Source organism: Carassius carassius, chromosome 47 (genome assembly GCF_963082965.1).
Source record: "Carassius carassius chromosome 47, fCarCar2.1, whole genome shotgun sequence".
Lineage (NCBI taxonomy): Eukaryota > Metazoa > Chordata > Actinopteri > Cypriniformes > Cyprinidae > Carassius > Carassius carassius.
The window spans coordinates 3,704,084-3,720,927 of NC_081801.1; the positions used below are offsets into that span (position 1 = coordinate 3,704,084).

Consider the following 16,844-nt stretch of genomic DNA (forward strand, 5'->3'; position numbering starts at 1 on the left):
TCCTGTTTGGAAACCACCATGATATTTCAGTATCAGGTAAGGATTTACTTTGTCAGCGATTTTTTAAGCATATATAGTGGGTCTCTGCTGAAGGACAAATTATGTTAACTTAAAATAATTTAAATAATAAGTTGAATTCAGTGCTTCTGCCATACTTAAATCTTAAAAACATTTTAAGGTGATAACAGAAGTTTTAAAAAAGCTCATAAATATGTGAAAAACATTTAAAACACAGTTGGCAATTTTTATCTTTAGTTTCTAAATTGTACACAATTGTATACTTTTTTTTAGATTAAAATGGGTCAGTACATAAAAATACTTATTTAGCAAGGGTGCATTAAATTTGTATATAAAAAAGTAAATGATTTCTGAAGGATCACTGAAGACTGGACTAATGATGCTGAAAATTCATCTTTGATCACAGGATTAAATTACACTTAAAAAATATATTCAGAGATTATATTTTTTTAATTGTGATAATTATGATATTACATGTATTTTTGATCAATGCAATGCAGCTTTGGTGAGCATAAGATACTTTTAAAAACATAAAGCTATATATATATATATATATATATAAAGCATTTATTTGCTAAAAGTATTCAACATAATCTCTCAATATCATAAAACTGCATAATAATTATATACAAATCAGAAAATTATGTTTTTGTTGAAGTCTAGCATGGCGTTTCACTTCAGCTGCCATCATGTGGGCAGTTTTTGTGTGTTTGTATGTTCTGGTTTTGCCCCATGAGACGTAACTCTGGCTTGCGATCGACCCTCCTGTCCTGTATGATGGACCGGGGGCTTGGAACGGGGCCGGATAACCCAACCCAGACCTCTGTGTGTGTTAGTGCCCATGTCTGTCTGTGAAACCCAAGCCAAATACTCCATTATTCCCCATAAATGTTTCTTTGTATTTGAGTATTGTAGATTCTAACGTGTTTTTGTAACCGTGTGACTCATGAACTCAAGACAGCAGAAGAAATAGATGAAATGGAGCTGCACTTCACATGAGTTATGACCTAGTCTTAAAACAGTAAAACTCTGTACAGAGGTCAAAGGTCGACTCTACAGCAAGCTAGAGTAGTAAGTAACACTCACATACACACACTCTTTGTTGCTCCTCGAGGCGTTGCAGTGCAGCTTAATGTGCTGTGTCTGTGTCATGAGGAAGCAAAGAGCAGCAGGGCGCTAGAAACTACACTTTGTACCCACAATTCCACAGTGCAAAGAATGAATGACAGCTCCTACAAACCAGCATGAGACCCTGTTTCAAGCAGGGACATGGGAACTGAGCGTGATCTTAAAGACCTGACAAATAGAGATGGTTTGAATAATAGAAATGTGACAAACCATATGGAACAAGTCAGCTGACTGCAACATTTACATCTTGACATCTGTCCGCGGTTCTTGATCTACACTTGCTTTTTGGGCCATGATGGAGTAGACCAGCTGAACAAGATCACCCACATCAGTGCATCATACTTTATTCTTTATTTTTTATCAAGCTACAAACTGTACAATTGTTTCACTCAAATCAATAATCCATCAGGTCAACTAGTCATTTTCACAAAATAAACCCTCTTTTAAAAAGGATTTTTTAAATCTGATTTATTTATTTATTAGTTGTTTTGTTATAATCTATATAGTAATCTATGCTATAATGCAGTGTTTGATTATAGCATATTTTATGAAACTAACAAATTGACACATGTAATTATACATATTTCTTTATTACCTACTACCATTAAAAAATTATTAAAAAAATGACTTGTTTTAGGTTTGCTCAGCTTGTGAATTTACATGCTTTTTGTCCTGTTAGTTACACGTCCTTTTGAAAGTGAGGTGGTTTTGGAGGTCTCCCTGGACTAATATATGCTGATTCCTTGTTTCTTTCTAAAGGTCGAGTAAAAGGATACGTGCTGTTGTGTCTTTAGAACAAATGCTGTACTTTGTGTGCCTGTGCTTCACCAAAAAAAGCACCCCATGTATTTAAAAAAAAAAACACACAATTTAAGTTTCAAACATTTACTCATCAGTGAATAACAGCTGAACAAATGGATGGAGGTAAAAATAAATTAGTATTTAGGAGCCTTGAGCACTAAACCCATGGTAATTGTGCTGCTCTCCTTACAGAGGCACAAACTAAAATAATAAACATGACTTCATAGTGCGTCAAATTATTTCATAATGTGAAATTGTACTAAAGATAACTGAACACTATATGACAGAAACTCATTATCCTTTGTGATTTATGTCTGTGAAATTAACTCAAAATCACCTAAATGTACCTGAATCTGTGCAAGGAAACAAAAAATTTCAGGATCGTTCACAAGTTAATGGAGGAGAACGATCTTGAAAGTGAAAAGTGGAAACCAAAGTTTTTAAATGTGCACTTGATACTTCTAGTTGGTTATATGTAGGATGTGCAGATTGTTTAGCAGTAATGAAATGTGATTTGAGATTTGATTTGTTACACTAGTGTAAGAGATGTTTATAAAACTACCTACCGACAGTCAAGGAGAGGTTTACAGTTTGCACACACACTTTCAGGTTTATATGCAGACATGTTTTATAAGCCTGCACATAGAGTCACACTAGACTGATTCCTTAAATGGTATAATTTGTTTACCTTGACACCATAATTCCATTGAATCCAGGATTAATGTTAAAGGGTTAGTTCACCCAAAAATGAAAAATCACCCCATGTTTTAATCTCCCTCAACGCATCCTATGTGAAAGTGACTTTCTTCTTTCAGACGAATACATTCAGAGTTATATTAAAAATTATCCTGGCCCCTCCAAGCCTTCTGATGGAGGTAAACTAGTGTTGGTTGTCAACAGTTCAGAAGATGTGAAATAAAGTTCGCACATCTGTAATAAAATGTTCCTCAGATGGTTCCGGGGGGTGAATAAAGGCCTCTTGTAGTGAATCCGTGCATTTTTGGAATATAAATATCAATATTTCACACATAAATTTCTTTTAATTTTTTTTTTTGACTGACGTTCATGCACCCACCTCTGAGAAATGCAGGAGCACAGGAAACAGTTTCCTTACTTTAGCAAAGGAAAACCAGTCACTTCTGGGCTTATACAGAAATTCATGAACAGCATTTTGTTTTGTCTTGTGTCCACATTTGTCACTAATCAGTAATCACACAATGTCGATGTCCTTTGTCATCCATCAAAAAGGCTTCCGCATATGACAGAAACCAGAAGTGAGAGAAAAGTTCTTATGTTTGAAATATGGATGTTTTTCTTACAAAAATGCATGAATTCGCTACAGGAGGCCTTTATTCACCCCCTGGAGCCGTGTGAGAAATGTTTTATTATGGATGCATGCGCTTTATTTGACGATTTGTGGACTGTTCAACTGCAACACCCACTGACTGCAATGATAGAGCTTGGAATAGACTCTTAATATGACTCCTACTGGTTTCGTCTGAAATAAAAAAAGTCATATACACATAGGATGCCTCAAGGGTGAGTAAAACACAGCCTAATTTTTTTTTTTTTTTTTTTTGGTTGAACTAACCCCTTTAATAGTAATTTTCTTTCCAAACACATTCAGACATAAACACAAACCCTGAGAAACACAGAAGGTAATCTCACAGTTCAAGTACAAATCCAACCACAAACTCTCCAGACTGCTTGAAAAAGTGCTTCCTGTGAAACATCATTCTAGAACAAGCACACAGACTTAACACAACATACACCCTGTAAAAAGACATAATATATAGCTTTCACTCGTTCCCATTTAATTAATTCAGTGTTGACTTCTTGGTTGTGTTGGATGTTTTGGTTTACAGTCCCAACACTTCCTGACTTCAAAGTTAGGGTGCTTCCAAACATAGCTAAAGATACATTTCTTCTGTAGTGAAAGTCAAAATAGGTGTGGCTATAGTTTATCCTTCAAGAGTAGTGTTCCAGGAACAATCCTGCTGTTTCAACCAAACGTTGCATGTCTTGCTTAAGGGTGTTGTGGTTGTAGAGCCAGACCATACTCTTTCCTTGGGTGACTTCTTGGAATTTACCCTACTATCCTTGTGCTTGCAGCCCAGATCCTTAACCAGAAGTTCACCAAGAAGGACTCATTTGAGAAGGGGTTGCACGGTCAAATAAATGTCCTCTAGTTGTCTTTGTTCCTTACTTCACCTTGGACTTTTCAGCCAATGGAAAGAGATTCTTCTGAAGGTGTTTCTATAGGGCTAAAGGGTCTTCAGGGGATTCTTTTAAGTAAAATAGAGGGTAGGGATGTAGAGCAAGACTGTCCTGTCTGAAAGTCTCCTTTCCATGGGTTACTTCTTGGAACTAACCCTATTATCCTTGTGAATGCAACCCAGATCCTTACCCACAATTACACCAAGCAGAACACAATATATCATATGTGAAAAGGATACATGTTCAAAGAAACACCCTACAGTTGGTTTTTTCAAATTAAGTCTTTCTTAACCTTGGTTATTTCAGCAAAAAGAAAAAGATTGTTCCGAAGGTTTTTCTATTAGCATTAAAGGATTTTCATTTGAGTCACTAAAGTAAAAGAAAATGGGGATATAGAGCAAGACCGTCCTCTTGGAAACTCTTTCCTTGGGTTTTTCTACTAGAAACTAGCCCTACAATCCTTGTGCTTGCAGCCCAGATCCCTAACCAAAAGTTCACCAAAAAGAACTCGTTTGGGAAGGAGTTGCATGGTCAGAAAAATGTCTTCCCCTTGAACCTTTTGGGCAAAGAAAAAAAAGTGTTTTATATGTGTTTCTATAATGTTCAAGGTTCTTCATCTGAGTTGTTGAAGTAAAACAGAGGGTGGGGATGTAGTGTATGCCCTTTCAAAACTTCAATTCACCAACTTTCCATGTTTGCAATTGATGTTCGACGAATTTGCAGTCTGTAGTGGCTGAGTTCAGCTATTGTGATGGCGCCCCAGAACCTACTGTACTGATCCCACTTTTGTTCTTTAGAAGTCTCCAATTCTCTTGCTCTTCTTTGCCTTTCTCTTGATAATCATGTTGGTCTCAAGAGTATTTGGTATTTGAGATCTTCTTCCACAGTAATGTTTTGAGGTTGTTCAAAACAAGGGAATGATGCACCTCCATCTGCGAGGCCAGTCCACTGAGAGTCACACAGGTGCGTAACTGTTTCTCCAGGTCCTCCCTCAGGTTTGATGGTGCTCCGAAAAGCAGGAAGTCTTGCAGGAGCGCGCAGACCTTGGCCAAGTTGGGCTGCACCACCTCCACGTTGCACTGCCTTACCAATCGATCACACGTTGCGGTACAATCCCGCCCGTAAGTGCAGTCGGCGTTTGCCTCGCAAGTCCTCCCTCGCAGGAACCCCTTGACTGTTGCCTCCGATGCTACGCTTTGAAGGTCTGCCATTTTGAAGTCATATTTCTCATTGTAGCCGACCCGTCTTGGGCTTGCATCACATATGTAGAAGCTTCCATGTACACCATGGAATACCTCTTCGACGAACTCTAACAGGCCGATGGTGATCCGAGCCCTACGGGGCCACGCAGGAGCAAGCCACTGGTTAAGAGCGACACTCAGTGCCTCAGGAAACACTGGCTGCAGCCAACTGGGCACCTCCAACCTGAAGAGGGCGCTGTGTGCTACATGTTCAGTCACGTAAAGGTCTCCGCAGAACCCCAGCAAGCGGGGAGCATGTTCTTTATCTTGCAGTGCCACCATTAATACAAATTCATTGATCTGAAGCAAAGCCCACACGGATTTCGCTTCCGCTAGCGAAACTTTGCCATCGCCATTGACATCCGCCAGAGAAATGACACGATTTACAAGTGTGCCAAGAGATGACTGCTCACCAACACTGTCCTGTAAATGCATGGAAGAAGGAGAAAGACATGGTAAAACCTAAAATGTTTTTTTTTGTAGACGGAATATTATTTATTGGTAACTGAATTACAAAATGTTTTAATTGTTTTTACAGAAATAATAAATAACAAATGAATGCTAAGCAGGACATAAACCTCTCCAATATCATTCACAACAAGTGCTGGGTGATCTATTGAAATACTCAAGATATATTTCTGACCATTTGATTGGTGATTTGATTCTTTTGGGTCAACGCATTTGTCATGTATTAAAATGCTTTTATTATCTATCAAATATAATATGCTAATGGCTGTTAAGTGGAAAAACTCTGTGGAAGTACTGATTTTGAATCAGATTCTTACTTGCATTTAACATTCGGAATTTACTTTAAATCAGTGGCTTTTAGTTTAAAATATTGGTTCAAATTAAATGCATACATTTTGGGATATCTATTCATTGTCAAAGGTTTAAGAAATGTTGAGATACGAAATAGTCACAACAATTCAAGTTCAAATTCAAAACATCAAGTTATAGAATTTAAGGACAAATGTTCTAGAACTCTATATGAGTATAAAAACTGGTTTCTGTGTCAACTGAAGGTCTGATTTTTTGTTATATGTGTGTATAATGTGGAAAAAATACAACAAATTAATAAAGACCTTGAGAAAGGAATGCAGCATCGCTCTGAATTCATCCATGGATGTTCCGCGGGTGGGTTTATCGTAGAGCCTGTTGTCATGCCGTAGAGAGTCAGGACCGTTTTCTCCTCTCATGCTCTCTTCAATCCCACACTTTACCAGTACAGCTTTCTCCTTCCACACAGCACTGTATACCTGCAATATAGTATATTATACATAAATACATATTATGTGGGCCAGATGCAATCGTACATATGTATTTTTCACACTGAAAAAAATGATGTGTGTGTGGTATAGAAATATACCGATACAAATATAAACATATTCTAATTACTGTAATGTAAACAAAATAAATACATTTATACATCATGGTAGCATTTGTAGTAAATTAAGCTATACAAATATAATGTAGTTCAATGTTTGTTAAATAATACTAATAATTCATTTAAAAAAATAACATAGCAAAATAAATTAATATATTGCATTATTGTAATATATTATTATTATTTTTTTTTTTTAAAGTAAACAAAAGTAAAATGTTTAAATGCAATGCCTCTGGCAATAAAACGGTTATGAAGAATTAATACAATGCAAAATATAGTTATTTATAATTATTAGTTAAAAAGTCTTCTCTTTTCATTTAAATATGACCTGGACATTTTTTGTGTAAATCATTTATCTGTGTGTTTTTGAGAGTTTACCTGGTAGGTTGGTGTCACTGAAAGACATCGTTGAAGAGACAGAGTTTTCTCCTTGCAGAGAGACTTGCAAACTGATCCCGAGATAATACCTCTGTGATAGTGATCACACTAAAACACACGCACACACAGGAAAGAGATAGTCATTAACCACAAACGTCATCTTTTCTTGATTTAACAGCCATGTGGAAACAAACGAAAGACAAACTAGCCAGACAGAGGGCTTCATAATGTTATGATGGACTGGTGCTTGGGCAGACAATCACCAACAAATGCAGTGATCAGACTAAAGGCAGCATATTGCTTCTTCTCATCTGCATTCTCTTTTCCTTCTGGTTTTCATTTCTGATATCTACCAAAGCGGTTGTCAAGGTGCAAAACGAAGGCTGAAAAGGGCTTTTCTTCCCCTGGGCTTCACGAAGTGACTAAATGACAACACTGACACACACACACACAAACATATATGTCTTAAGTGTCATTTTTGTAAAAGTGAGATTTATACATCATCTGAAAGCTGAATAAATAATCTTTCCATTAATGTATGGTTTGTTATGATAGGATAATTTGTCAGAGATACAACTATTTGAAAATCTGGAATCTGAGGGTGCAAAAAAAAAAAAAAAATACTGAAAAAAATATTGCCTTTGAAATTGTCCAAATGAACTCTTAGCAAGACATATTACTAATCAAAAAATAAGTTTTTATATATTTATGGTAGGAAATGTACTAAATATCTTCATGGAACATGATCTTTACATAATATCCTAATGATTTATGGCATAAAAGAAAAATCAATAATTTTGACCCATACAATGTTTTTTTTTTGGCTACTGCTAAAAATATACCCCAGTGACTTAATACTGATTTTGTGGTCTAGGGTCACATATGTATAGATGTATATTATACCATCATCTTAAGGCACTAAAAGCCACTTAGTTTATTAAAGGATAGTGCATCAAAAATAAACATGGTACTTTTTCATCATTTTGAAGCTTGACCACACGAACAATCTGATTGTTCCACGATATATAAAATACAGGATGGTACAACATAAGAGTAAGTAGATGATCTTTTTAAGAAAAAAATACATGACTGTGTATATAAATCATTACGTTAATAATTACATTCCTGAGGGGGTTGTGTTTGCATCATGAATACAAAATTTGTAATTAAACAATCACACTGCATAATTAGCCTACTGTTAGAAAAAAAGTGAATATTTAAATTTAGCATCCATAATGGTAGAATTATGATCTGTCAACTCTCTTGCTTCCTCCTTTTAACTTTCCAGTTCCTCTCTCATATGTATGCAATGACTTCCTGTCAGTGAAATGTTAAAAGGCAAAACAGCATAAATATCACACCATCTGTGTGTATGGACCGTCTGCGAATGCACTGAAGTGTATGTCAATCATCAGACACTCACTCTACGGGCCCTATTTTAACGATCTAAACGTAAAGTGTAAAGCGCACGGTGCAGGTGCACTCGGGGCGTGTCCAAATCCACTTTTGCTATTTTAATGACGGAAAAACGGTTGGCGCGCCCGGGCGCATGGTCTAAACGGGTTGTCCCTATTCTCTTAATGAGTAATGGGTGGTTTTTGGGCGTAACGTGCAATAAACCAATCAGAGTCTCATCTCCCATTCCCTTTAAGAGCCAGTTGCGCTCGTGCCATGACGGATTTGTTATTTACTCGGCGGAATTTGGCAAGCGCAAAGACAGAACGCGTCTCCGAGATGAAACGGAGCTGCTCGTGTGCGAGCAAATAAATTACTAATTCTGATTAAATAAGCCTAATTCTGATACATGCGATGACTATCCATTATGACATGTAGGCATTATATATATATATATATATATATAATGCCTACATGTCATAATGGATAGTCATCGCATGTATCAGAATTAGGCTTATTAAACAGTCCTTTAATTTTTAATATTTGGCATGTTTGTGTGCTGCTGTGTGTGTCCCTGTGTTTAATAAGCAGCGTGTACGCTCTTTAAATAACAAATAAAAAACATTGCACCGGACTTTAGATCTGATTTAAGTTGGTCTATGACGCAGTCTATTTTCAGTTCCTTAAGATAGCACTGCGCCAGCAAAGTGCCTGAACAAACCTCTTTTTTAGACCAACATGCCCAGTGCGCAAAAATAAGCGCAAATGCATTTGCTAATTAAACGACGTGGCGCTGGACGGGAAACTAGCAAACACACTTGCTCTGCGCCTTGCGTCGCATTGCGCCGGGTGTATAATAGGGACCCCGTCTTAAACTAAAAAAAGTGAAAAAAAGTGAAAGTGACGTGACATTCAGCCAAGTATGGTGACCCATACTCAGAATTTGTGCTCTGCATTTAACCCATCCGAAATGCACACACACACACACACACACACTGTGAGCATACACCCGGAGCAGTGGGCAGCCATTTATGCTGCGGCGCCCGGGGAGCAGTTGGGGGTTCGATGCCTTGCTCAAGGGCACCTAAGTCGTGGTATTGAATGTGGAGAGAGAACTGTACATGCACTCCCCCCACCCACAATTCCTGCCGGCCCGGGACTCGAACTCACAACCTTTCGATTGGGAGTCCGACTCTCTAACCATTAGGCCACGACTCCCCCACCGAAACTACTCTCTAATGGCACTCATGGGAACAGATGTGGACCTAAACTCATGCATTATGGAGGATGCAGACACTTACAATGAGCATGGTACAAACATGTCCTCTGCAGAGCTCTGAATAAGAGGAATACTGCATATAGATCACCCAGCTGGCCACCAGAATCCCAAACCACGCCACCAACAGGTACTTGACCTTGACTGCAGGTAAACGGGACTGAAAAAAAACCACATAATAAGGTTAAATATACACAAAACAATATTATTTCACATGACATAGATACGCTGTAATTATTACATTTTTATACATCTTATTTCCACTTAATAAATTGGAAACATATTAGAATTTTGCAATGTGATTTCAGTGAAGATAAATTATGCCCAATGTGGTTCTAATTTCATATAGTAGGGACAACTAATATTGAATTGCATTGTAAAATGTGTTGATGACGCTGTGATGAATATGCCAGGGCAAGGTATTTTATGCATATGCGATATGTACAATATTTAAAAGGTCATTTGAAAAACTCCACAACATTTTTTAATTTGAGTATAAAATCGGAATTGGGAACTTTGGCTTGCGACGTGAATGTAGCTTATGCTACCTTGACAGATTGAGAGGGAGAAAGTGATAGCAAGAGATATTAGTGGTCATTAGCATGTGCCCTTACAAGATTAAATGTAGTCTCTTGGACAGTTTTCAGGTGTAAAAGGGCACTGAATGCCAAAGGCAGTAACTATTCTCTGTGCTGGAGTGGGAAAGAGTGTGTGTTTGTGTTGTGTGACTCTGTGAAACACACATATCTGATTACTGCCTGTTGATGCAGACAACTGTTATCAGATACCTAAATTCACTCAGTGTGTGCACTCGCTGAAAACGAGGCTCAAACATGCAATAAAATAATATGTACTGAAACTTTTAAAGGAATGGTTCACTCAAAAATAAGTTTGTTTGTTCATGAGAACATGCAGCTTTTTGTATCACAAGGTGTTAACCGATGGACTGGTGTGGGTTACTTGTGGATTATTGTGATGTTTTTATCAGCTCATTCTGACGGCACCCATTCACTGCAGAGGATCCACTGGTGAGTGAATGATTTAATGCTATATTTTTTTCAAATCTGTTCTGATGAACAAACAAACTCATTGACATATTGGATGGCCTGAGGGTGAGTATTTTAAGCAATCTTCATTTTCGTGTGAACTATTCCTACAAATACAACAAATGAGGCTTTTGAGCTTTAAAAAAAAACATGCAAAAAATGAAAATGGCAAAAATGTAATTAATTATTTACTGGAAACTGACAGTTTTGAAACATCGCATTGTAGCTCTCCTTGGCACATGTATTAAAGCTCATGAAAGTAGAGATGTTGTATGCATGAAATAGTCGTTCTTTTGAGTCCAGTCATGTCAATGAATCTATTAACTCCAGCCTGAATGGTTTGCTCACAAATTTAACTGATTCTGGTTCTCAAATTCAGCTCGATAAATCAATATCAGTCTGTTCTTCGAATAAAACAAATTGTATGGCTTCTGAAGAGTTTCAATATGGAGTACACGTAAGATGGACCACTATTATGATATTTTTATAATGATTTTGACTAATTCTGGAAGATTGAAAGCCTCAGCATTGAATGGGGGGAAAAAAACATTATTCCTTTTGTGTTTCACAGAGGAAAGAAAGTCATACATGTTTGCAACAAAATGAGACAACTTTCATTTTCTAATGAACTATCCCTTTAATAACGGTCTATTGTCTGTTTAACTTGAGGAACTGAGATTTTGTTTAACTTTAGGTCGAATCCCTGCTGTTTTCGGGAGAAATGAAAGATGCATTTGTCATCTGTGACATCTTCAGCGCAGGGTTCAGCAGTGAATCTGACAGAGTTGACCTACACGGTCTCAAACGGTCACAGTATGCACTTACAGTGAGTGCACTTATGAAAGAGGGCTCTTAGTGCCCATCTACAGAAATACTGTCAGCATACTGTGTGCATTAAGCACTCAGACCAGTCGTGTGTGCGTCTGTGTGTGTGATTAGCTAAAGCTGGAATTAACTTTAACAATTAAAATGACAGATCCTCTATCATATGATTTATGTTACTAATGTTTTTAAAATTCAGAAGAATGCAATACATATAAATCAGGAGCTACAGTGATGGCCATCAATGTATATGGATCACTGGGGTAAGTTTTCACAATGACTTTATTTAAGGAGAACAATTATGCAATCGTATTTTCACTTTAATATTTTTACATGGTTCCTTTTGCATATTTGCCGTTTGTGCATTTTATTTTTTACATTTTACTGTTTGCATTTTGCTGAAAAGCCTATGATAGGTTATTTAATGGCAGATCAGGGTTGTCACAAAATATCAACAAATGTAAACTTTTTTTTTTTTCTAAAATTATGAAAATGTCCAAGTCTGAGACATGTTTACCTGGGTAAAAAGTGTGACAACTAGCCCCAGTTTTCATATCATAGTGCTGAAATACTTCCATGTTCGTGTATTCATGTAATATTCATGCAAATACCATGACTATGAAACATTTATGGTGCCATGTTCCAAAACAAGGTGATACCATGGTACTTTTGGTTTATTTCGATTTTTTTTTATATAAGGTTTCTGATGGAAAAAATAACACTATCATTATCATTCAAGCATGAAACTTACCTGTAAACCCTTAGAAAGGGGACAGAAGAGCACCAGGTGCACCATTCTGCGTAAACTCCTCGGCATCTTCACAGTAACACAGATGATTCACAACACAAATAAAGACTGCTCTCCAAGCACGCCTTCACTTTCTCATCTCGTCTCCTCCATTACAGGCGACGCGCCAGCGGTGTTCTCCAGCGCATACAAGAGCAAAAATACACATAAACTCTTATTTTATCGCCATGTGCCTTCGTTTCAAGATACAATCGGCTGTGAGAAGGAGAAACATCCCAAGCTGGTGGTGCTCAACTCAAGGACACGCGCGAGCACACACATCAATTTGCATGCGCTACATCCAGAGACGCGCGAGCTCCAGGCATCATCCTCGCGCTACAAGGTGCGACACGGCCAAAGATGCTTTAAAAAACAGTTCTGACATCTGCGTGTTATTTAGACCGATGTCTGATTGCAAGGGACTCATTGTCCCAAAGATCAGCGCGAATCGGCTGGATGAGGATGTCGGTGGTGCTCAGATGAGAATCACTGACGATCAGCTGAAGATTCGGCCTCTCTGTGACTCTACAAAGCGCCTTAAAGGGGAAGACACCCTGATTCACGCTACCGACAGAAAACAAACTCCACTGTCCCTTTAAATGGCACTGATTACCGCAGAATAGAAAAAAAAGTGAAAATAAATTCCAATATCATTAAATAAAATATAATAAAGATAATGAGATCAAATATATTAAAATTTTAAATACCTTTAATTTAGTTCTTTTAATTAAAAGAACAAGAATATCCATTAGATTTCACAACAGACAATAGGAAATAATTAAGACAAAATTAACTTTAAATGCGATTAAATACAATAAGGAGAAAATAAGGAAAAAATATAAATTCAACAATATTTTTTTTACATTGGGTAATTAGTAATCTATAAGCTACTGAAGTGTCACAAATTTATCATTAATAATTGTATAAAAAAAACAGTAACTTTATTTAAATATCAGGTTACAGTGTGCATGAATAGAAAAGAACAGAATTGAATGAGAAAAAATATCTTTAATTTCAATTATTTATTTAAAGGTAAAAAAAAAAAAAAACTTACAATTTGACCCCAGTCAATAGAATATAATCAGGACAAAATGAGACTTAATAAAAACATATACTTATAAAGAATACTTTTTGATTCAACATATTATAGAATACTTTTTGTTACAAAATCACAAAATAGGAAAACTATATACATTAGGTATCTGTTGATTGAAGTTTCAGAATTATTATTATTATTATTTTTAAGTAAACATCTAAAATGTGAAAACACACCAATTCAGTTTGATTGGGGGTTTCAGGTTTTTAAATATCAAGTTAAACTGTGCATAGATTTGTATAAAGCATTGTATACAGGCCACTTTCAGGCTGTTTGAGTCTTTCTGGTTGCACTTTTCTTACGTCAAGCCTTCACACTCCTTCTACAGCCAGGTTTGTGTTTGGACAGGTTTCATCTTGCATGCGCCACTTTGTGAGCAAAACATTCTGCATTGCAGAGACCATGCAACACAGTGTGATCACTGCAAGTGCAAATATAGGTTAAGTTAGCATATGTGTGTCCATGGATAGTGTGTTTACTTCTTATCTGACTTTAAAATAATATTTTAGTGGTATTTTATATTTCACATTTCCTTACTTTCAATGGATCATTTCAGGTTGCATAATGCACACAGTTCTCAAGTGCAAAAATATGTGCAATACATTCTTACAATTCATGTCACGGACATCAGAGGGTGATAATGGTTGATTGAGAAATTTGCTTATCTAAAATTAGAAAGGAATGCAAAATGTTTTATATATATATATATATATATATATATATATATATATATATATATATATATATATATATATACACACACATGTGTTAATTCATAGTTTTGATGCCTTCAGTGTGAATCTACAATTTTCATAAAATTTTCAATTTTCATGAAAATAAAGAAAACTCTTTGAATGAGAAGGTGTGTCCAAACTTTTGGTCTGTACTATAATATATATATATATATATATATATATATATATATATATATATATATATATATATATATATATATATATATATATATATATATATATATATATATATATATATATATATATATATATATATATATTTATATATATATATATATTATAGTATTTACTTATTATAGTTTATTATAGTTTTTTTTCAAATACGTATATTTTAAATGTATCTGAAACACTGCCCATCCCTGCATACAGTATCTTATCAGTGTGACAACATCAATTCTGGGACAAAATTTTGCTCAAAATTGTCACTGTACAATGTGGCAATTTGTGACATGATGTGGTTTCTGGAACATTACTTTTCTGGAATCATTACTTCATGATATGAAGAAACTCAAACTGTGATTGGCTGTTTATGACATCAAAAGACAACTCTTTCCATAGATTAATCCACAATAATAATAATCCACAATAAGATGTTAATTCATTGTGACTCAGAATGTGGAAGAGGGTTCATACAGACTTAAATTATACATACTTTGTACTTTGTATAAAGTAAGTACTAAAAACTATACTATATTTCAGACAAATTATCTGGGAATAAACTCACACAGTGTCACAAAGTTTAACTCTGGTCAGGTCACATTTAAATACCTAAGTGACCTAAGTGGCTGTATCAGATTACACACCCTGATCAGCCGTTTAATCTTGTTTACTAACTCTAGTTAACCTCCTATAATCCTTAATCTGCTGATCTGCTCCTCAACACCTGGTATCTTGAATTTTCCTACAGGCATTCTAAAATTGCAATTAACAAAATTTTGGGGGAAATTATTTTGCATTACAGCAGTGCTATTTTAGTGTCATCAAAATACTATTTAGATTTTTTTGTATTTTCTAGTATTTTTGTTGTGTTTTTTTATATATAATATAAAATAATAAAAGTAAAAATATTTCCATTAAATTTTAGTTTTATAGTCATTTTGGTACATCAAGATAAACTCAATGAAAATATGAAATGTTGACAACTATCTGAAATAAAATGAGTCTAGGTTATTTTTATATTGTATTCCAGTTAACTTATATTTTATTTCAAGTAACAAAAAAGTTTTATAGTTAAAAGGATAGCCCAACCAAAAATAAAAATTATATTCCATGATTTACTCACCCTCAAGCCATCACAGGTGTGTATGACTTTCTTACAATATAAAGCGCATTATATAAAAAAAATGTCCTGACTCTTCCAAGCTTTATAATGGCAGTGAATGTGGTTTGAGACTTCGAAGCAAAATAAAGTGCATCCATCCATCATAAAAACGTACTTCACATGGCTCCGGGAGGTTAATAAAGACCTTCTGAAGTGTTTGTATAAGGAAAATATCAATATTCAAAACTTTATAAATGTTGATCTCTAGCTTCTGCTCACTGTCATGTAGCGTAAACTCCAATGAGAACAGTCTTTCAAGAACCACAAGATTTGTTTACAGCAAAGAAAAATCTGTCTCCTCTTGGCTTATATCAAAATCCTCCAAAAATTTTCTTTACAAATCGTAATTTTTTCCTTTTAATTTGTGTTTTGCTCTCTCCTCTGTGTTTGTCACTTCTCACAGCCTTGCAAGGCCTGTATCCACGTCGTCCTCTGGATGCCAATTCGTCTAAAAAAGAAAGTCAGATGGTTTGAGGGCGAGTAAATCATGAGGTAATTTTCATTTTTTGGGAGTGATTGAAAACAATGGATGGAAGGAAGGAAGGAAGGAAATGTAATGTTAATTTTCTGCCAGAAATAATTTTACGGACATTTCTGTAAACTCTAAAACACAATACAATGGAGTCCAAAATTCTAAAAACAGGTAAAAAACAAATAAACAAAAAAATCAATATGGAAAATTCCTTCAAATTATATATATATATATATATATATAGAGAGAGAGAGAGAGAGAGAGAGAGAGAGAGAGCAGAAATAAGAATTATCTATACACTGTGGATTTTTCCAATTTATTAAACTATGATCCTCTATTTTATTCAAACAAATTCTTTTTATAGAACAAAGTCTGCACATCATGCAGAGACACCTACTTAATCAAATCAGATGTAAATTTTCTAGTTCGGTGGGATCAGTGCTCAAGACTTGCTGAAAATTTTCATAAGAAACTGAACCCTACACTGTTCCAGAACATTCCATCCATTTCTTACACACAACAAATGTTCACATATTGTGTCTTTGTTCTAATAAAGTAGTTTCAGGTAACACTGCAAGTTGGAAACACGCATGACAGGGAAACACAAGCAACCAGTACCCGGAAACACACATATAGGGAGGGATTCAAACTTACAGAAGGCTTTTTATGCACAAGACAAAAGCGTGGGGAAGTCCGATTCACTTGAG

At 35.6% G+C, this 16,844-nt stretch overlaps 1 protein-coding gene and 1 non-coding gene across 2 annotated transcripts; one reads left to right on the top strand and one right to left on the bottom strand.

The window, feature by feature from the left end:
- The first annotated feature begins 1,119 nt into the window (after positions 1 to 1,119).
- On the top strand, positions 1,120 to 1,257 carry LOC132131031 (small nucleolar RNA SNORA17). Its single transcript, XR_009428835.1, has one exon. It is a non-coding gene; the product is annotated as a small nucleolar RNA SNORA17 (small nucleolar RNA).
- A 2,243-nt stretch (positions 1,258 to 3,500) lies between these two features.
- On the bottom strand, positions 3,501 to 13,033 carry LOC132130572 (divergent protein kinase domain 1B-like). The gene is made up of 5 exons (XM_059542317.1): positions 12,458 to 13,033; positions 9,864 to 9,998; positions 7,168 to 7,275; positions 6,488 to 6,661; positions 3,501 to 5,828 (listed from the first exon to the last, which is right to left on the bottom strand). The coding sequence occupies exons 1-5, from the start codon at positions 12,521 to 12,523 to the stop codon at positions 5,016 to 5,018; spliced, it is 1,296 nt and encodes a 431-aa protein (XP_059398300.1). The 5' UTR covers positions 12,524 to 13,033; the 3' UTR covers positions 3,501 to 5,015.
- Positions 13,034 to 16,844: the final 3,811 nt, after the last annotated feature.